Raw genomic sequence first — 22,376 nt, 5'->3', positions numbered from 1 at the left:
TTGTGCTTTCAACTTGCTCCCTTTTTCTTTGGCCGTTAAAAGCGAGTATAAACCTCTAGTAAGCAAATCTGCAAGGAGAATTCTATAAATAACCCCAGAGTAGCAAATCCTGAAGTTTGTGCATTCATGAAAGTCACGGTTTGTTAAGCAATTCTATCTTTAGTTGCATCAACTTAATTCAGACAGTGGGAACTTCCAAATCACGTTTCACTAGATTTATTTATTTATTTATTTGTTTAGGAATTTGATGGAAAAGTGCCAGGACTAAAATGGCCAAAATGCCTAACCCCAAAGGTATTAGTATCAGCTTTACTTCCCCCCCCCCCCCCCTTCCCCTTTTTATTTTATTATTATTTTTTTAAAGGTTTCATTCAGAACTGTTTTAAAAAAAAAGAAAAAAAAAAAAAAGTGTATGTGATATAGGTCAAGTAAGGCCCTAAGTTTTAAGCCAAAGAGAGTTAAAGTGTGTACATGTTTATATTTTTTTTTTTATCTTCTTGCACTGCACAAACCACATTCTTTAACAGGTTTGGCTTCATTGGGTTTTTGGCATTTTGGTGCATGGCCTTTCAATCCCTCTTGAAATATTTTGTAGTATGGTCCCTTTGGACTAGATGCCAATTTCTCAGCCTCTTTCTCAGAAAAGCAGAGCTGGTGAATGTGCACAGTGTTTCTTGGCTGTAGCATTTCAATGGATATGAAAGCTACTAACACGCAGTGCAGTGTGTGCATGTGTAAGAGTGAGAAAAAACTCCACAAAATGAATTTTCAGAGCAGTGTACAGGGAGTTACATGCACAAATGCCCTGTTGTTTATGGGATTTTTGTATCCTAGGTTGCCATGAGTCCAGACTAAGTAGGTGTCCTTCAGCCAGTCAGCCACAGAAGAGTCCTCCATTCTTCTGTCCCGTGTCTTTGTTCTGCTCCTAGTCTTTCCTCTGGCTCTGAATTGGTGAACCATGCTGCCTCCACTTTGTGCAGATACCATTCTTGAAAAGAATGCTCATTCACTCTCTTCTATCTATCTGCCCACCCCCTTCCCCCAAAAAGGCAAAAATTTTAAGTGCAGTCTTCACATGTTTTGGAAGTTTGTTTTGTTGCTGTTTTTAAAATGAGGATTATTCCCTGTACGTGGCTTTGAAAATGAAAGACTGGGCAATGTAGTTAATTCTGTATTGAGTGCAAATAGTTTATAAATTGATTTAATTTTCTTTTAAAATTCAACTTCTAGCTTTAATGAGAATTCTGTGTTGATTGTAAGCTTTGAAGGCGGGGGTGGTGGGGGAGTGGTGGTGGTGGTGGGGCTGCAGGTTTTTTGCCAATTCTTACATATACAGGTCTTTGTTCAGCAGAGAAAAGGGTGCCTTTTAACAAATTGACCAGGTTGTTATCTGACTTTTTAAGGTAACTGTGTTTTCCTCCTTTCCTCAGCATCCTGAGGTATAGTTGGGTTGTTTCTCATAAAACTGAAGATGATGCTTCGTGTAAATTGCGGAGTTGTGGGTGTCTTCCTTGGTGACAGCTAGCAGGTGGTTAGGAGAAAACAACCAAGACCCAGCTTCCAGGAGTGGAAAAAACTTTTTTTGAAGTCTGTTTAGTTAGCAAGTATTTGACTAGTGCTTAATTTTTGGCTTGGCCCAGTTACAGTGTAGCTAATTGACATTCTACATACCTGTCTGTGCTTTCACAGCTATGTGACAACGGTCACTCCTGGGCCTTAGCTGTCTGTGTTAACGTTACTCTGTTGTTCAGGGCTGCATAATTGAACCCATCCAGAGAAGCTGAATTTCCAGCTTGCTTTACTCACCAAAAAATGAGCAGTGGTTCTGTGTTTTGCTTTGGAAGTAAAGGAAAGCTGTCTTTGTATTATTCATACTCTTCTAAGAAATCTTCCTTATAATTTCAATACTGTATTTTTTTTTCTTCTCATTTTGCATTTTTATGTCTGTGAATGACCACTTTTAGCACTTTGTGCAGTGTTCAAAACACTGATGCTTCATATTCTTTTAAAGATGTTTATAATTTTTTTCCCTCAGTTTATTTTAAGCTAGTTGAAGACAACAATAACACTGAGAATCCCCATTTTATACCAGTTACTAGCCCTGAATTTACAGGTGCTCCAGCTAGCTCCAGCATGATATCAATTCAGTTCTCTGAAGCACTCCTTCAAATGAAATGTTACAAGGGAGTTAGGAATCAATCAATGAACAGCCTTATTCTGTGTAAATAATTAAATAGTTGCATCTAAAAGCAGACATTGCATTAATAAAGAATTCACTTACTAGAAATAATTGTACGTAGAGGAGGGCAGAGGGCTAGAACCCTGCTGCTAAACCTGTCACTGATGATACTGAAATCACCATTTCGGTTGTGGGAGCTGGAAGAGGCATTGGTACACAAACATTTCCATATTTTGAGTTTACTAGGCTCACAAAGATGCTGAATGTTGGGTGTTTTTCCCCAAATACGTCTGCTTTCTTTTTTGCTTAGAGATGTTTCTATACACCTTGCCCACTCATGCACTCATGTGTCCTAATTCTGTAACCCACCCTATGTTCCATTTTAAACAGGAGAAATGAGATTACATTTTAAAAAAATTAAATCAACCTTGGGGCTAACAAATCAAGCATCATCTTATTCAGACATGTTGCCTTGGCTATTTTAATCATTTGGATTTTGCCTGTTTGGATTTTAAAATGCCTGAGAGCTTATAATTGCTACAGCCTCCCTACCGTATATGCGTGACACTCTATAAATGGTTCTATTGCTCAGTTTGTATTAGATTTCCAACACAGACACAAAACATGGGCTGTTTTTGTAAATAATGCATATAATTATTGTATTTTAAATTTTTTACCTTTTAAAAAATTGGTTTTTTACCTTTTTCCTTTTTTTTTTTCTCTCATTCTACTTCTGATTCTTTCCCATTCACCAAGACATTTCAGGAAAATATGTCCTGGATTCTCCCTGCATTAGCAAAAGGTTGTTATTAATGATGACTTGCAATAGATCTTGTTTGAAAAGTAAAACAAAACTGCAGAAGGCATCTAGATTTTCAGGCTTCTGCTAGGGAGAAATTATTCTAAGCAGCGTATCTTCATGTTAATTTTTAATCGTTTCCTAACATTATCTCCCACATGAAGATTAAAGCAGAAATTAAGCATGGTATCAGTATTGCAAAGTGTTTCTTAATCTTTCTTCCAAAGTGCTCTGGAGTTACACTGAAAAATAGAATTTTCTGTGTTGGGTTGAGTAATTCAAGGGTAGTGTCCCCAGACTTTTCTTCCTGTTGAGACATAGTCAGAGGTGCCTTCCTATGTACTCTCAAAGTCTCTGAAATAGCTGAACCTCAGAACCTTCTTTGCCCCTGTTTAAGCCTTGAAATGGAAATGGGTAGCTGGGAGAGTCTTCTGCCAGCAAATAGCCAGCTTGAGTAGACAAATGTTAAGGAGCTCTGTGATCATTCATTTACAGAAATGAGTAAAAGGCTGAAGGTAAGTGTATTAGTGAAATGTTCTGCATTTCCTAATATAGCAGGACAGCTCCTTAGAGGGCTGTTCAGAGCTGCAAGAAAACTAAGCTGCCTCGTTTCTCTGACTTAGTTTTGGCTTCTGTAACGCTCAGGATAGTTTTTATCCCAAACAGATGCTCTTTTCTCTGAAACAAGTCGAAGTGTGAAAGCAGACTCCCCAGATAACGTAAGGAGAGTTGTTTGAAGGGGTGGTTTAAAAGAAATACAAAGTAGGCTAGCGGAACAAAGCGAAAGAAAACAAGGATTAAGTCGTCTTTGTAAATGGAAGGGTTCCCAGGTATTAAACGGGAACGAGACCTAAATGTCTTGCCTCATCTTTAAAAGTAAAGGCAAGGATTGAAATTTGATTCAGAAAATCTCAACAGGCTTGGTGCAAGTAAAACACTGTGGTAGTAGGGGTGCCTAATGAGAACGTGAGAAATGAAACTCAAGTTTGAAAACTAAGAAATAGGCCAGAGAGGAGGATTTCCTTATAGACAGTATGAGAGAGGATTATAGGACAGGTGTTACAATTTAGAAAGAGTGCTGGAAAAGGCAAAATTTTATGGCGATTCTTAATAAGCAATAAATGTTAGAAGTTACCTTCCAACTAAATATGAAGGAAGAGTTAGAACGCTGAGGTGGTGAGCCTGTAGAAAGAGAATGGATGGAAGCTGAGAGATCCTAGGAGAGGAAATAATTTAATGTAGGAAAAAATAAATTGGAATAAATTCATCCAAGAAAGGGATTGACTGAGAAGCCACATGGAGAGGTAAGAATTAAGAGTTGGAAATAGGACATAAGCTTATGAAGACAGAGATTTAGAAATTGCTTAGAATTAAGGTTGAAACTCTGGGCATTAATGATCAGACTAGGATCAAGTGTGGGGGTGATACAGATATTTTCCCTTCTAGTTTCTATAAATATTAGCGTTTCAAGGTACTGTATTTCCATTTGTAGAAGGAATGGAATATAGACACTATTGCCATTTGAAATAATAATACAGAAGTGATTAACATTTTAATAATTATTAGTAACAATTCCATAAAATTAGTTCATAAAATAATTTTGAAGACTAAAACTGCCTCAGAAAAAGAGAAATATTCTGCATATTTCTGGAAACAAAAGATAGGTGGTTTCTATCCCAGAAGTCAATGCAGTACAGTATCCAGAATAAAGAGGATGCTGACAGGCACTGCCAAGACAATCCCTGATCTGTCAGCTCAAAAGATTTCATAGTGACTCTCAGGAGGAAAGATCACTGTTGTTCAAGGTGCGCTCGCTTAAATAATAGTGAACTTCCGTACGAGCACGACTAACTTTTTCAACGCACATGGAATTTTTAGGTGTTGTCAGAGAAACCTAGAAAATCATCAGAGAGAAGATGTAAGGCAGAAGTGAAAAGAAATAAAAATAGTTACTCCATGTTCTGAAAGAATCGTTGCAGGGCTGCTTTGTGAGGAAAAACACAGAAGTGAACGGAAGGTGAATTGAAGGCGATGGATGTTGTCTGAACAAATATTTCATGAAAGTGAAAGACCAAAACAACCAAACAAAACTACCTGTAGGCATGAAAACGCTGGCTCAGCTGCAGAAGTTTTGTGTTTTCAGCTCAATTTAATTTTAAAATAAACCAATTTTAATTAATTATTTTTGTTTTAAAAGAAATGTAATTATAAGTTCCAGCCAAAGTGGTAGATTTTCTTTTTTGTCAGAGCGGTTGTTTCAGGTCTACATACAGATAAGGGGGGGGAAAAAAGTGGAAAACACAAAACTGTTAAATTAAAAGCTTGGGAAATGCATAATTCTCCTGTAGAAAGGATGGGTGTGAGCTAATGAGCTGGTGAGAGAATTGAGGTATTTTTATACAAATCAAAATGTTATGTAATTGAGGAAGGCTATCTTTGCAGTTCTTAATTTGTTAGATTTAAGATAGATAACTTCTCCTACATTAGAAAGAGGGTAAGAATGTAGTTTTGAAGTGGTTCAGTTGGTTTTTTTTTCTTTCTTTAGTGTAAAAGCTTAAAATATTTTTGAGGCATCAGCTGCTGAGCACTGGGAATGTAGTGCTGTGAGCAAGCCCTATGATGTTTTTCAATTGCAACAGACTGAATCACCTTTATTACTTCTAATAGAAAATGTAATATTTGATGTGGTAATTGTATGGAAGAATGTTGGTTTATTTTTTCAGTTTAACATTTCTGCATGTTCTTCATCAGGTGAAAAGCCATTTCGTTGTGATGAATGTGGTATGAGGTTTATCCAGAAGTATCACATGGAAAGGCACAAAAGAACTCACAGTGGAGAGAAGCCTTACCAGTGTGAATATTGTTTGCAGGTAAGATGACTTTGTGAAATGTTTCCCAGTTGAAAAGCAAAACACCAGTCAATTCCCAAGTAGCACAGACAGGACATTCTCCAGGTGTGGTAGTCATGGGCATACAAATAATGAATGCTTTTTTCTGTGAATGTGGACAGTTTTGGTGCACAGGTGGAGCAGAGTCACAAGTGTCTGTGCTTGGGTGTATCAATTAATATGCCGTTGTCACTTCATTAGCAATTGGTAAATTGGATGAATTGTCAAGTTAATTTGTTAGCAGAAAGAAACCACAGAACCATGGAATGGTTTGGGTTGGAAGGGACCTCTAAAGGTCATTAGTCCAAGCCCCCTGCAGTGAGCAGGGACATCCTCCACTAGATTAGGTTGCCCAGAGCCCTGTTGAGTCTGATGTTGAATACCTCCAAGAATGGGGCCACAGCTGCCTCCCTGGGCAACCTGTTCCAGTGTTCACCACCCTCATGGTAAAGAATGTCTTCCTAACGTCCAACCTAAATCTCCTCTAATTTCAAACTGTTGCCCCTCATCCTATCACCGCAGGCCTTTATAAACAGTCCCTTCCCAGCCTTCTTGTACTGGAGGTACTTTTTATTCGAATATATTAATTTTTCAATAATAATAATGACAACAATATTTTGCAGTATTTCTCCAGAACTGACCGTGTGTTGAAACATAAACGTATGTGCCATGAGAACCGCGACAAGAAGCCGAACAGAAGTGCCACCAAAGTTGGCTTTTTGCCATCAGAGGAAGATTCTGGTTTCTCCACGCCTATGAAAGACAGCTCCTTGCCAAAGAAGAAGAGGCAGAAAACAGAGAAAATCAAATCTGGAGATAAGGAAAGTATGGATAAATCAGAACAGAAGAAGGACAAAAATGACTATTTGCCTTTGTACTCTTCCAGTACTAAAGTAAAAGATGAATACATGGTAGCAGAATACGCTGTTGAGATGCCGCATTCTTCGGTGAGCGGAACGCACTTAGAAGAAGCAAATTCTGGAGAAATACACCCACCTAAGCTTGTTCTCAAAAAAGTTAACAGCAAGAGGAGTCTGAAACAGCCACTGGAGCAAAGTCAAACCATTTCACCTTTATCTACATATGAAGACAACAAGGTTTCGAAGTACGCCTTTGATCTTGTGGATAAGCAGAGTTTACTGGACTCTGAAGGTAACGCTGACATTGATCAAGTTGACACATTACAGGAAGGGCCCAGTAAACCTGTGCACAGCAGCACTAATTATGATGATGCAATGCAATTTTTAAAGAAAAAGAGATATCTACAAGCAGCTACTAATAACAGAGAGTATGCCTTGAATGTAAGTACCATAGCATCTCAACCTTCAGTAACACAGGCAGCTGTGGCAAGTGTCATTGATGAAACCGCTACAGCCTCAATATTAGACACACAGGCACTGAATGTTGAAATTAAAGGTAACCACGACAAAAACGTCATTCCAGATGAGGTACTGCAGACTCTGTTAGATCATTATTCACACAAGCCTAATGGACAACATGAGATATCTTTCAGTGTGGCTGACACTGAGGTGACCTCCAGTATATCAATCAATTCTTCTGAAGTATCTGAGGTCACTCAATCTGAGACAGTTGGAACAAGCTCTCAAGCTTCCTCATCAGATAAAGCTAGTATGTTACAGGAATATTCAAAGTTTTTACAACAAGCTTTGGACAGAACTAGCCAAAATGATGCCTATTTGAACAACCCGAGCCTTAATTTTGTGACTGATAACCAGACTCTTACAACACAGCCAGCATTTCCTTCCATGGAGAAGGTCTACACCTCTATACCCGTCAACAGCTTTCGATCGGGAATGAACTCTCCATTAAGAACAACTCCAGACAAGTCTCATTTTGGACTAATGGTTGGTGACTCGCAGCACCCTTTTCCCTTTTCAGGTGACGAGGCAAATCATTCTTCTTCCTCCTCTACACAGGACTTCTTGGATCAAGTAACTTCTCAGAAGAAAGCAGAGGCACAACCCGTTCATCAAGCATATCAAATTGGCTCTTTTGAGCAGCCCTTTAGAGCTCAGTACCATGGGGCAAGAGCTGGAATATCATCTCAGTTTAGCACTGCCAATGGACAGGTGAACCTTCGGGGACCAGGGACAAGTGCTGATTTCCCAGAATTTCCCTTGGTGAATGTAAATGATAGCAGAGCTGGGATGACATCTTCACCTGATGCCACAACAGGCCAGACTTTTGGCTAAGAAATCTTTGTAAATAATACTGGCACTTTAGAACACGTTTGTCAAAAGGGGGTTGCTCTGTATAAGATGGAGTTCTGTACAGCTTTTAAGAGCGCTATGTTAAAAGCAAGCTGATATTAGCAAGACCAATAACTGCTTCTTTCTTTTTTTCTGTTTGTTTTGTTGGTTTTTTTTTTTTGGGGGGGTGGGTGATTGGGTGGGTGGTGGTTTGTTGGGGTTTTTTTTGGTTGGTGTGTGGGGTTTTTCTGTTTGTTTGGGGTTTTTTTTTGTTTTTGTTTTGCTTAGTCACCAGTCATTGAACTGCCTACTATTGGTGCCCCTATCAAAGGCAGTTTATTATTCACTTGTTTGAATCCAGACAATATTTTACCTTCTATGAAATTTTAAATAAAATCCCCAGGTAAGACTTTGCCCCAGTTTCCTTACTGGTTTCCTTGTACACTTTGGGAGGACAGTTTATTGTCTGATCCTATTCATACTGTCATTTCCAAGCTTGTCAGCATAGTCATTGCTCTTCAACAGGGAATCAACATGTACTAAACACACAGAATAAAAACTAAGTTTCAAAGCCAAGCAAATATGGCTTTGAAAGATGACATTTTCTAGGAAAATAATCTTTCTTCCATCTCTCTCAAAACCAATTTTAGACCCTGTGCCCTTTGTTCCTGCTTTGCATTACCTTGAGTTGTGTTTGGAGGAAGAAATGAATTCCTATAGACTAACTACTATTTAAAAGTCTAATTAATTTAAAGTACTTTAAACACTTTTTTTAAGCAAAATGCCTAACTGCTAAAGCCTTTACTTCATTCCTGAAGTAATGTGTATTTCTTTGTACAGCTGAACCTAGATGTAACTTTTTAATGACTTTTTCATACGCAGATATCAAGATTTTGAAGTTTTAGTTTAAAATACTCCGTAGGCGACATTCCCGGTTGCGTAATGCTTACACAAACTGTGTATTCCAAGATTTAAAAGCTGAATTGTACCTTACCTTACATACTCATGATGATTAACATAGAGCACTTAGTCAACTTGATAGTTTTTGATTTCTCAAAAAAAAAAAAAAAAGAAGAAAAAAAAATCACTTTTTTTTTAGGTTTGACATGGTTGCATCATTCTCATCTCATACAGCTCCGGTAATCCTTTTCGATTTACTCGAGACTGGGTATTTTTTAGCTTCTCTAAAAACCCGTTTTAATTCTTTGCCTAGGATTTTGGCAAGTCAGATCATTACATGTATTGAAGCATCCCTGAGAGCTGAAGAAGTGGGCATTCAAATTCCCTATCTTTTTTTTTTAGTGTTTGCTTAGTGAAAGTCATTAGAATTTTACCAACCAAGATGAAAATAAGGCTAGCCAACAGGACTTCTTTTTTTTTTCCCAGCCTAAGCGAGAGCGATCCAGAGGTTTTCGTTGCATTTCACAGTATAAATAAACTACAAAGTTTATCCCTGTACCATGAATATGTTTTTGGTTTTTTGTTTTGTTTTGTTTTTTTTTTTAATAGTACTTTGTCTTGAAGTATACAGTATGGTACGATAAGTAGTTCTGTGTGCATTTTTAAGGTGGTAAGATTTGAGTAGCATAACTATTGTGTAGTTTAATTTAACAAGTTACAGGTTTTTGAACTGTATGTTCATCCTATTGCACCTTCCCTAAAGGGACACTGTCTGGTAGTTTAAGGCAGTTTAAGCCTGATGTAGGCTGATTAACCAGGGAAAAGAGAAAAGCAAAACAAACCCACACACACATGTCTATATATAGGTATGTATGTATATGGTGATTTTTGTTTTAAAAATAGGATTGCATACATCCTCTGACAGCACTATTGCTAGCTGGTATCTCTCAGATGAAGCCATCAGCTAGGAGAAGAGACTGTGTTTCTAGGGGCTAAAATACCTCCTGTCTTTTAAGAAAGGACTTGAGCAGGACATACAAGAGTTCCCACCTCTTTGCAAAGCGGTAGCAATATTTTTCTTAACTTTCTTTACTAGGAAACTGATCCCACTCCGTCTCTTTTTCCCTTACGGCAGCACGATTACAGCACCGACTTCACTTGGTACAGCTGAGGGAGAAAGTGCATTTATTATCTATAGCTTGCTCCTTATATTGACAAAAAATACAATTTATGTAAACTCCTGACTTAATACTTCTGTATAAGAAAACAGGTTCTGGTTTGTTCATTGGCCCTGTGTGTAATATAGGAAGCTGTTTCGGCGTGCTATGATTAACAAGCAGTGTTGTCTAATATTTGGCCCCATGTTAAGAAGAATGAACATCAAGGGAGGAAAGTAAATTCCTTATGGATTATTAATGCTACATGTAAAGAAAATTCTTTGAAAGAATATTTTTAAACTGATTCATGTCTCTCTGTTGTGGTTTTTTTTTTCCTTTATGGTCAGTTTGGCTTTTTTGACTTCTCATTCTGTGTTGCACAGACGTAATACATGTAGGTCTCTTGTATCCCAGGAAGCCACCTCTTGTAATGCTTGTTTTGTTTTCAGTGTTTCATTTTCATGATGTCCTAGCTTCTGCTGCCTGAATAATACTGTGTTGGCGTCTTTGTTCTGATGTCCTGCTGTTGCAAGTAGATGGCCATTAATAGTGCTATTTGTTAAATACAACAAGCAGCAAAAGCCAAAAAAAGGCTAAATTAAAGGCTAAATTATTACTGCACTTCTCTGGCCCCATAGGGAGGTAAGAGGAATAAAGCCTCCCTCTCCCTAAGGAGATTGACTCAGCTTTCTTTTAAAAAAGTGAGTGCATTGATACTCAGCTCTGAGAATGTGATCGAGGTGTAGAAGAGGGCAGCTCTCGCTCCATGCCGTCCTCACACTTAGGTACCACTGCTTGGGTGTGTGAGGGAGGAAGCGATTGCAGAGAGTGAGGAGACTTGTCTTCCCTGGAGCAAAGTGGGAATCATCTGAAGAGCTGTTATTCCTTATGTCATAGCGCAGTCCTTAGCCTGCAGCTGAGCCATTGCAGCTTGGCTCTGTGCCTTAGGAGAGGTTGTGAAGTCCCCATCCAGCCCACAGGGACTATCTCATGGGGCTCTCCCACATGTACAATGAAAGCAGTGGTATGAGTAGTTGATCCACTGATGCTTGAAGCTTTCTCTGCTGGAGATGTTAACCAAATATACTGCAATGATTTCCTGAGCACCTGCTTTTTTTATTCTGGAATCAGTGTTGATGTAGTTCTGGGAGGTTTTGACTGTGTGAAAAGCTCTTGCTTGCTAAACAATTAGATTATTTAACAACATTTTTCCACTGCTCATGTTTTGCTGCTTTTGTTCTGCTACAGATGCACACTTTTCATTTTGATTTGGTCAGTGTTGATTTTTGTTCGTTTTCCATGTATGTCTGGGAAAAAGCGACTTTGTTTTTGTCTCCTGTCTTGTACTGATACTGTTCAGTCGGTCAGCACGAGGTGAGCATTTCTATTCCACACAGCTAACAACAGACATTCTTACTTAGAGGTCATGCAAGCACTGAATATGTGTGTGTGTGCGTGAGGTGGAAGTTTTTGGGGATATCTCCTAGTGATAGAGCAATGGTAATTTTTTTGTTTTAAAAGAGGAAATTGCTGACATTTATTACCAAATTTTATATATGTATATATACACAATACCTCTGTGTGTGTGTGTATATATCTATCTTATCTATCTTTGCACATACTGATAGGCCATATTTGGGTCCTGAATTACTTGACAGTGTCCCTTTCAGCATGAATCCTTTGATATGTTTTACCATTAATATAACAGACAACGAAGGAATCAGCTTGTAATGGTATACTAATAGGCATTTGCATTTTCTTCATTTGGTTTGAGAATGAATTAATCATAAATTACAAGGTTTGGGGAGAAGGATTAACCATGTGTATTACTGTATGTTGGTTTACAAGTAACAACAAACGATTTAAATTGGACGATAAAAGAGCTCTGTTTTATGATCTTGTGTCTCCTAGTGTTGTCTTTAGGAAAGCGGTGTTTCAAGAAGAAAATAGGACAAGAAAGTATTCACGTGAAATAACACTTGTGTTATTTTTACATTGTACTTGTCAGGTTTTTTGGATAACTCTTGGGAGCTTTTCATTGTTAACTGAGAAGTACAGTAAAATCTTGCTAATTCGCTGACCGCTCATCAGGGCATCCACTAGGTTTATACATCCCCGATGGTCTCTTCCCCCACCTCTCTGCAATGGTCTAAAAAGTTCTGTAGCGAGGTCTCCTATTAGTAACACTGTACTACTTCACCCAAGTATACTACAGAATCCTTATGAGTATACTGGGAGCTACAGGAAATATTGAAAACTAAATTGCAGTTGTCAAAATAAATGAGCAAAGTACCTTCTGTGATGTGACATCCTTGCTTCTATTGCCTGCTTCTTCACTATTTTCAAAACTGTCATTTTTAAAGGGTTTCTGAGGCACTGCTGCGAATTATTTGGGTTCTACTGTAACTTTGGAAGTTTGAAGTATTCATGTTCTCCAATGGAAACTTTCCACTTGGACCATATACATTATACCCCATGCTTGTTCAAAGTGTTTTTATAGTATTTGCATCATATGCAGTTAACTCTTTGAAATGAGCAAGACTATTTGGATGAATCCTCTCCTGAGTTTTGCATCATTGGATTACTTTATGTATGTATATTTCCTACCTAAATTTTCCTGCTTTTGAGAGCTCTGATTCATTTTATTTTTTTTTTTTTTTTAAATAATTATTCTCCTTTGTTTCCTTGTTTCGATACCATTACAAATTGCCGGGGAAATCCTAACGCTCCTGGGAGTCCGTTTGGAAACGTTAACAGGCAGAAGTAGCTTCTGCAGTGGGTACCCAGTACACATGTGAACTTTCAAATTACATGGTTGGTACTGAAGCAAGTGTTACAGTTTCCTAGTGTTAAATGTTTTACTCAGCTGAAGCCTTGTAACTTTGAAAGTTCATTCAAGCTTACGGTGATGCATGTTTATGTTAGGCGTGTTAATGCATTTAGCGAAAGCTCACTTCACAAAGGACAAGTACTAGGAAAGTATTACTTACTGCTAAGGAAAAGAAATGTCTTTAACTTAAAAGGTTTTAAACTTTTCTTCAGTTTTAAATTGCTTGGTGTCAGGGAAATAAAAATTTGCAGCCGCTTTTGCTCTACTCTGCATATAAAACCTTGTTTCCTTTTTAAAATGACAACTTTTGGTAGGAAACACAAACCGAGGCAAGCAAACATTTCTAAGAGTTGTTTCTTGCTTTCCTTAATCCAATGGATGGAAAGGTAATATTGTGTAAACAACATTATTTTATTTTTTTATGCAATATCATGCTGTAAATATGATTTATCAAATAAGGATGTACCTATGATTGAATCTTTGATTCTACACAGCTAGAGTTTATATATAAATATAAATGTGTCTTGACAATCAAGGACTTACGTCAGTCTTCCTTTATAACGTTTCTTATTGTTATGCATTCCATTTGTTTGACTTGAGTATTTGTATTGTCTGTAAAGTATGTAATGTTTTTATAGCTTGTTTGAAACAAACAACCAAACAAAAAAAAAAAACAAACAAAAAAAACACAAACAAAAAGCCTGTAAATACCTACGAACTAATGACAGTACTGCTCTGTTGGAAGGCATATGATGATGTACTGTTTGTAAGCAATAATACAGGACAGTGCTGACTTTACAAGTAGCATAAGGATAAGTTCCAAAAAATACTTTTGGGAGTTAATAGCCTTGTCTGAGTTAATGAATATTCTTAATCTTCTTCTTCTTCTTCTTTTTTTCTTTTTAATAAATAAATTCAAATGTCCTCCTGCTGGAGTATATAACATTGTTTACACAGCACAATTTCAGTCACAGAGGGGACAGTCTTTAGATCTATGGCTTCATCCGTACACCCTTTGAGTAAGAAAGGAATGGCTTGGCTGCACTTCTGCAAGATGAGGAAGACTGCAAAAGTTGAATAGCTGTGTCTCTAAGGGATGAGAGATACTATTCTGCTTCTGTGCTGAGTCCTGACAATTTCTCTGCTTTTAAGTTTGGAGTCTTTAGGTCCTGATATTAAACTGATGAGCCTTGGGCCTCCGGTAGAAAGGAGTAGTTATCTTCTTATTTCATATGCAGATAAACAGTGAACAACTTACAAGTCACCTCTTCGTGTGTGAGTTGTGTATTTTTCAAGTTACGAGCTACGAGATGGATTTATTCTGATACATAAATATCAAACTTATAGTTTGAATTGAACAGGTGTTAGACTGTACAGAACAGCGTAACTATTTGAACAGTCACCACTGCTTTAGAAACACCCCACCCCCCCCTCCACTCCCAATTTATAGATGTATATGACCTACATTTTATAGAAAAGGAAAAAAAAAAGTTTTTAAATGCTAGTCATTTATATAATATGTGCTTTGAAGGATTTGCTAGTCCACTTCTGTCACTTTTAGTACACTGGTATCTTTTATATGTAATGTATGCTTTTTATTATTGTAGTAAAGCATTTCAGTAGGAGGAATTTTGCAACAGTACGAGGGGTTGAAATTTTCATTGTCAGAAATGAATTATACTGGACTTTGTCTGTGTAATTTTTGTCTTTCTTTTTAATGCTGTCCGGAAGGGAACTTGGTATTCAATAAAGCAAGTGACCTCCTTTTTATTTTGAAGGCATACTATGTAGTGCTGAATTGGATCTGGAAATGCGATGAATTTGAGGGTAATAGAAACGAGTACAAAAACCTAGTGTACAGAAGAAACTGTGTTACGAAAAACCTGATGATCCATAGCGGACCGCTGTTACAGTCCATTTCTGATAGAGTGTTATTTTCCTGGAGTCCATATGCCTTCTTTGTATTTCAGTTAATAATAATAATAATAAACAAATTCCATGCAGATAAATTTAGGATAATAGGTTGATTTCAATGATTATGCAGTATTTCTTTATCCGATAATCTTGATTCCGTCCCTTTGTCAGATAAAAGACCATAGCCCCAATTCCATCAGTAAAAGTGTGTAAATAGGTGAGAGACGGTTTTGTAGGAACCTAAAGAAGTATGAATTTGTATATTCCCTTATGTTTCTGACAGAAATCAGTATGTGAGTCTTTATTCCTGTGAAATGAGGAATTTCCTGATACCAAGCGAGAGTGCGTGTGTGCGCGTGTGCGTGTGTTTGGGTACGCGAATGACGTTTGGCTCTCATGGCAAAAATGATACAAGTATAAAAGGATTTAATGTAGTTCAACACGTGACTTACATTTAATATGTAAAAGAAATTTAAATTTCATAATTCAGGAGAAAAAAAAAAAAAAGAGACAAAAATAGTTTTGCAGGAAACAAAACTATTTGGATAGCAGGCTTGACCAAATGAAATCTCTTTGGTTAAACTTGATATATTTTAAATGATTCTATTTCTGCCTTTTTATTTCTACCCTAGAAGCAACTTAAACTATTTTGGGAGTTTCTCTTCCTGTTCATTTGACTGTGAGTGTAATTTATATCATGGTTTACAAATTGTGGCATGAAGGATTGGATTGTTTTTTTTTTGGTTTTTTCTTTTTTTTAATCTGTATAAAAACAATGAAAGATTGCTTTCTTTTTTTTTTTAATATACATAATCATGGTGAACAATATTGTATTCTTAGGATTGATTTATTCATTAAGTGACTTAATGAGTTTCATCACTTTTGACATTATTGTTTTCTTATGGTTAACTTAGTCTTTCGGGGGGGGGTTTATAACGCCCTTCTATGTATTGTGATACTAAGGGAAGTTCTGTTTTTGCTTTATTTTTAATTAAACTAATAGTTTGATAATTTATATTTGCAAATGATGCATTTTAAATGTGGTCACTTGCTGTTTGAAAAAATAAAAATATAGAATACTGTTTTATGAATAGACTTAGCAGTATTTTTCATGTTAGATCGCTTCAGAGTCTGCTTTCTTTATGAGACAGACGAAGGCATACGAAGATGCGCATCGTGCAGGAAACAAAGCGAATGCTGCCGGCAGTTAAAGGAAATGTTTAAGTACTTGATGTGAGACATACAAAAGTATACTTGGGTTTTCTTCCCCTTTGGATCTCCTCTCTGCCTCCTTGAACTGTAGACATCAGAATATCTAACCTTAATTTGAACCCTGGTCGTTTTAGAAGGTGACACTTTAATAGAATTCCCCCGCCCAGTGTCAGACCAGCTTTCCTTTTGTGATGTTTGTTTGGACTAGAGGGAATTTATCTGTGCCAGCAACACTTCATGTAAGTGAGAAGCGGGATTTTGTTTTAATCTCGGTTCTAAGACGGGTGAAATTGATTACTCGGGATTCCAGCTCTACTGGACAGCAATATGCAATGTGTGCACCACACCAGTTTGTGGCAGGTGGTACATGGAGTATTTGTTACATCAGTTTTTTTCTGTTAGTGAAGCAAATACTTAAAAACTACTGAAGATCATCACATTTATGCACTTACAAAACCAGAAATGTGGCCCATAGCGTTAGTTATTGATAACTGGACTTTCTCACCTTCATTTATTAATGTGCTAAAGGCATTGTTCTCCCCAAATCTTTTGGTAGGGTCCCTTCTGAGAAGCACTTCATTTTTGTGAAATGCATGGGTCTGTTGATTTTACTTTGTGTAACAAGCTGTGCATGAGAACACACTGTAAATCATGCAATACCTTTTAAAGAGGAAAACCTAGTGAAGCTCTGCATTAAGACTTGAGCACTGCAGAATGAGCTGGGTGGCTCTAGGATGTCAGTGGCTCTGCTCCGGTTAGGTACAGCCCTGGTCCTGGAGCCTGCAGGGGTCACCAGCTGGATGTTGTCCACCAGCGTCTTCAGAGAACCTCTGGCCATTAGTGCTAGCATGAAAGAAGCTTTTCATCTGGCCTTAGCCTAATGCTTCTGAGGATGTTTAACCCGGTTGACTGAATATGCGTGGTGGCACAGAAAGGGCCCTCAGGAGATTTGTTCTAGCACCTTACTCAGGGGCCAGCAGCCCTGGCAGGGGTGCCTGCCCACAGCCACAAGGTGCTAGCAGATTACATGGGCACAGACATTCCCAAAACTGCCTTTAGCGAGGCTGCCCCTTACTCAGTCCCTCTTGGCTATGGGAGGCCATAGGCATTGCTCAATGCCTTTACATGCCTCTGAAGTACGGAGTGAATACAGCAACCTGACTTTTGGTGCATGTGTTTTAATACTGTTTTTTAAGGCAGCCTATCAAGAACTTAACGTGGTATGTTATCACCCAGCCAGCATGGTAACTACTCCTCATGGTTTCAAGTTGAATAGTTGTAAATTGTGGGTGCACTGTGCAATATGCCTGAGTAAGTAGTGTCTGTGTGTCCTCACCCACCCAGCTTCAGCCTAGTCGTGGTGAATGACATTAGTCATACAGTTTGATTTAATTATGCAGTAGAAATAAGAAATAAAACCAGATAGTTTCTGCTTATTTGAATGCCATGATTAAAATTGTCAAATAGTAAAGTGATACTGAAAAGAAGATGTTTTTTCAATATTTTGATGCTTAAAAGAATTGCCATAATCTACATTTTGTGCTGAGTGAGGAAAAAAAATCCATTAAATTAGTTGGGTTTTTTCCCTTTCCCCTCCCGAAGGAGAACGAAATAATTTTCCATTTAGAAGATTGGTATTTGCTTATTTAGAAGGCTTTAAAAAGAATTATCTCTCTTTCTGAAGTTAATATTTTTCTTGCACTGCACAGGAGACACAGCAGAAACTATTCTGTAGCTCTAGGATAGGCAGCATTCCATGAAAGGAGGGAGATTTGGAGATGGATTGGCTTAGGGACGCAGTGCAGGACCATTGGCTTTCTTCTGCATTGGACTTACCTAATACACAGAAGATAGTTTCCTCTAGAATATTGTGTACTATTTTGTCTGCTTTAGTTGTCAAGATATGAAGTTTAAAGAGGAGAAATTTCCATTGGAAGAGGGGTTTAAATGGAGTCCATGTGTGCTGTCCTTTCAGAAGCCAGCAGCTCTGCCCTGGTCACTCAGGTAAGTCACGTCCTTCACAGCATTCCCCTTTCACATCAGGGCTGGTTTTTGGGTTCATAACATCTCTGCTGCAGAATCTCTTCTCCTGGGCAGCCAGCACCAGGACAAGAGGACACAGTCTCAAGATGCACCAGGGGAGGTTTAGGCTGGATGTTAGGAGGAAGTTCTTCATAGAAAGAGTTATTGGCCATGGGAATGTGCTGCCCAGGGAGGTGATGGAGTCACCATCACTGGAGGTGTTTAGGAAGAGACTGGATGGGGTGCTTGGTGCAATGATTTAGTTGATAGTGTTGGATGATAGGTTGGACTCGATGATCTCAGAGGACTTTTCCAACCTGGTTAATTCTATTCCTATTCTGTTCCTATTCTATTCCTACTCTATGTGCTCCAACTTTTGAATTTCAAAGGCAGTCGAATACATACACGTATGAGCCACTGGCAGAAGTGAAATACAATGATTGGTGAGGTTCCATCTTAAAGTGTGTGTGTGTGCATCTTCTGCACTCTGGCCAACTACATCGCTTTTGCCAGTGTGGGCAGCCATGCACATCACGCAAAAACCATGGGATCCAGTCCCTCCCTCCATTACTTGTGCTGCTGATGTTTGCTGGCTTTTGTGCAAGTAGCTGCTTTCTTTTCTGCTTGGAATCCATTTCCCTGGGCAAATCTGGTTTGCACAGGAGATCCAAGGCATGTTGTTGATTGGCTTTTGTTTGGCCCGTGATTTTCAAGCCTCTCAGATAAAAGAGCTTTGTGCTGGTCTCTTTTGACCTAAGTCAGTGTGTTGTCAATAGCTTGGACATAGCTGCCTTCATTTAAAGGAGGTAATTAATACCTTCTCAGCTGCACAGCCTGAGAGAAGCAAGCCATGGCAGCTTACACAGCTATGGGAGTGCAGGCTCTGAACTGAGCAAATTTTCACTTTTATTTGCATATAGTCTTTTTTTTTTCATGATTTTGACCTACCAGGCCATCTTGATCCACACAGTCCAATCAACCTGATTCTCCCTCACCTCCATCCGGTTGGAGGCCCCTCTAATTCTGACTGGAATCACTTGCATCTCGTGAACATGGTTTGGGAGTCCCTTCCAGAGGACCAGAAGCAGTATCAGGTTGTCTGCTCTTTTTTGGTGATTTTCCACTGAAAACTGAAGCAGCATTCTTCAGGGAGAATTTCCTTGTAATTCGTGTGCTCATGCAGCTAGGACTGAAGTGGGTTTTCCATCCCACTTCCTCATGTCTTTCCTGTGCTCATGTAAGTAAAGCCACAGGGTACGCTATGGTGTGTGCTTCCCAGATTCTCTCCCTTGGACAGGGAAGCACCTGCTCATCATGGGTGGAACACAGGATGATGCAGCTGGGGAACAGAACATGTTCTCTTGGATTTCCTTGACCTTCCAGGACAGTTCCTTCACAGCTGAAACACAGGGCTGTACAGAGGAAGAGAGACTTCCCTCATATTGCTAAGGCCTGCTAGTCATTTCATCTACCATTTGTTGTTGGCCATCTTCCAAGGCCAGAGATAAACGCTGAGTGACCATCCTTGGCTCTTTCTTGTTCCTGTGATGACCTTGATTCATCCTCATCCTTTGCCAGATGAGTTGCTCTTCTTGTACTTTTACCATACAAGGGCAGCTGATACTGGCACAGGCTGGTTCTCTGGTGCAGCTGCCATGCCTCTTGGCCTGTCTGTAGGGCCAGAGACCTTCTCTTGCCCCTGACCATTCTGAACAGTGATGAGAGGGGTTCAACAGTCATGGACAGGCATCCCAACACATCACAGTGATTTCTGTCTCTCGGGAACTCCCAGGCTGACAACATACTTTTTCCAAACATTTCACCATCGTGTCAGGATTTTGCACTTATTCAGGGTGCAGTTTATTACAGTATCACAGTATAACTAAGGTTGGAAGATGGTCCATGCTCTGTGTGTACATGGAAATCAGCTTGCATGTTGCTGTGTTTGGCAGCTGAGGAAGATGGTGGTAAGGCATGTGGTAATTAACATCCCTTTTACTAAGAATCCCCAGGATTCTTAATAAAAATGGATATCCATGGGATGTCTCTGACCTGCAGATGTTTTAAATATGCACCTTCTCTTGCTGACTGACCTCTGTGCTGCTACTTTCCCTGTATCTCCATTTGTATCTTTGATACCTCTGTATTTTCCACTCATCTGTTTTATCCCATGTAATCTTCCTTCAGTCTCTTAAATCTATCTCCAGACTCCATCCCCTGGAGCAGTTTCCACTGAGTGACACCATATGGGCTATCAAAAAATCCTCTCAAATCACAGTTCACAATGTCTGATGCTCAGGTCTGTCAGGCTTCAGATGGTCCATCTGACAGTCCTGAGGACCTTGAGGGGAAGAATTCCTGTTGATTTGTGGAACTTGTAGTGTTGATTGCTAGCTCTGAAAGCACCCAAGAACTGAACTTGGAGAAAACAACTTTAATTCTTAGTGACATTTGTTTCCCTCCTTTTCCTTCTGGTAGAGCTAAGGTACTCAGCATAAGGAGAGAGAATTTTTAATGAGGCCTTTAAAAAAACCTTTCTTAAATGGTTTGCGATGGTTTTCCTGGCAGGTGGTGTAGACCTTGAAGCAGTGTGGAGGAAGGCTGGTGGCTGAGCCAGCTGTGAGTCATGCAGCCATCCAGAGAGTGTGTGCTGGGGCAGTTTACACCATTCCACATCATCAAGTATTTGTTATGAGTAATCCAAGTGAGAGCCGCTTCCCTGGCGTTGGGGTTGCCTCCTTATCTTCAAAGCCTGTGCTTTAAAGAAAGTGAGCTGCTTTGCACGTGACTGCCACTGGAGGAGTGACAGTGGCCGTCAGCCTCCAGCTTTGCTGATGAGCTGAGCCTTGGAAAAGTGCCGTGCTCATCTGGAATGCACGCAGCCCTGCTGAAGGAGTGCTGCCTGCCGGGTCCTCCTGCCAAGGAGGAAGATGTTGAATGTTGCTGTGACTTAAATAGGAGCAGATGGAGACCAACGCTGAGCACTCCTGAAAGTCTGTTTTAACAGCAGTGCTTGGTGATTTTAACCTGTCAGTGTGGTCTCTCAGCTGGATTTCTGCAGTTGTTATTTCCAGTGGGAGGCAGGATTTCCTGAAGCAGTGGTCAGCGGTAGGAGGTTGGCAGTGGCAACCACTCCAGGAAACTTCTTCAGCTCTTGCTTAGCCTGTGTATGCATGTGTAGGAGCAGATGTGCCTGCAGGCTTAGGCCTTAGTGAATTGGTAGCTTTTAACCAGTGCAACAAATCAGAGATACTCATTTCATTTTTTTCTTTGGCCCTCAGGGTGAGAGAATCTGGTTGAACCTGTTCCCTGGTAGTTGTAAAGAGAAGGGAGCTGCAGGAGAGCTTCTGAAATACTCCAGGAATGGGATATCTGGAAGAGATATCTGCTGATTTCCTCAGGCTTCCTCCTTTGAGAAGTCCTGGTGCTGGTCTTCTCTGAACTCTTGCTTTCCTCTTCCACCACTCACTCGTTCTTGCCATTTCTGCCCAAGAAGTAAGGGCTTGTTTAAACTTTGTCTCTGTAGGATGCTATGGAAAATCAAAGCGGCGTTGTTAGATTACACCAATGTCTCGTGTGGATACTTCATTGAAAACTAAACCAGCCCTAACTCATTTTGGCTTACCTCATTCTGGAAGTAAATGAAGTCAGCAAATGCTTCTGAAGCTCTAAGGAAGGGTCTACCTGTGGATTTGATCCTGTGTATGTTCAGACTATCCAAAATTTGTGCCTTTAGTTCAGATGGAGCTTTGGCTGCACAGGGTCACAGGGTTTCTTGGCAGCCCTGACCAGGGAAGTCACGCTGCAACGAGTTCCTATTGGAACCAGGTTGCAGCCGCTCCCATGGTGAATGGGATGCCGTATCCCTGCGGCTGGCAGCTTTTCCTCCTGTTGAAACTGAACAGCCACCAGTTCATTAGTATTTTTTTGTCAGACTCCAGAGATTCAGTGCAGGTCTGCTCCTACACCCGCGTTACCCCGGTCCCCCACGCCTGGCGATGGCGTGCCACTGCCCAGCGCCTTGGCACGGCTGCGCCTCCGCACCGCCTGGCAGGAATAACCCGGCGCGTCCCCAGAGTGGGAACGGGTCGGGACGAGCAGTTAAAGCCGCGCCGGGGGGTCCAGCTCTGGGCCCAGCTGTAGCACGGCCCGGCGGGCGGGGGCAGCGCTGCCCGGGCAGACGTGGCAGGCGCCCGGGGCCGGCCCCCACCGGGAGGCGGCACCGCTGGAGAGCGGGCCGGGGGCGGTGGCGGCGGGGACGAACG

At 39.9% G+C, this 22,376-nt stretch overlaps 1 protein-coding gene across 2 annotated transcripts in view; it reads left to right on the top strand.

Moving 5' to 3' along the window:
* Window positions 1-8,239, top strand: part of ZNF148 (zinc finger protein 148) — a 36,543-nt gene extending 28,304 nt beyond the window's left edge. For both annotated transcript variants that reach the window (XM_054176547.1, XM_054176541.1), the window contains 2 exons: window positions 5,730-5,848; window positions 6,490-8,239. In XM_054176547.1, coding sequence (XP_054032522.1) covers window positions 5,730-5,848; window positions 6,490-8,079 — 1,709 coding nt within the window. In that variant the 3' untranslated portion in view covers window positions 8,080-8,239. The remainder of the gene's footprint in view (window positions 1-5,729; window positions 5,849-6,489) is intronic.
* The last annotated feature ends 14,137 nt before the right edge of the window (window positions 8,240-22,376 follow it).

The sequence above is a fragment of the Dryobates pubescens genome, chromosome 2, assembly GCF_014839835.1.
Source record: "Dryobates pubescens isolate bDryPub1 chromosome 2, bDryPub1.pri, whole genome shotgun sequence".
Classification (NCBI taxonomy): domain Eukaryota; kingdom Metazoa; phylum Chordata; class Aves; order Piciformes; family Picidae; genus Dryobates; species Dryobates pubescens.
This window is presented reverse-complemented; position numbering and strand designations above follow the sequence as displayed.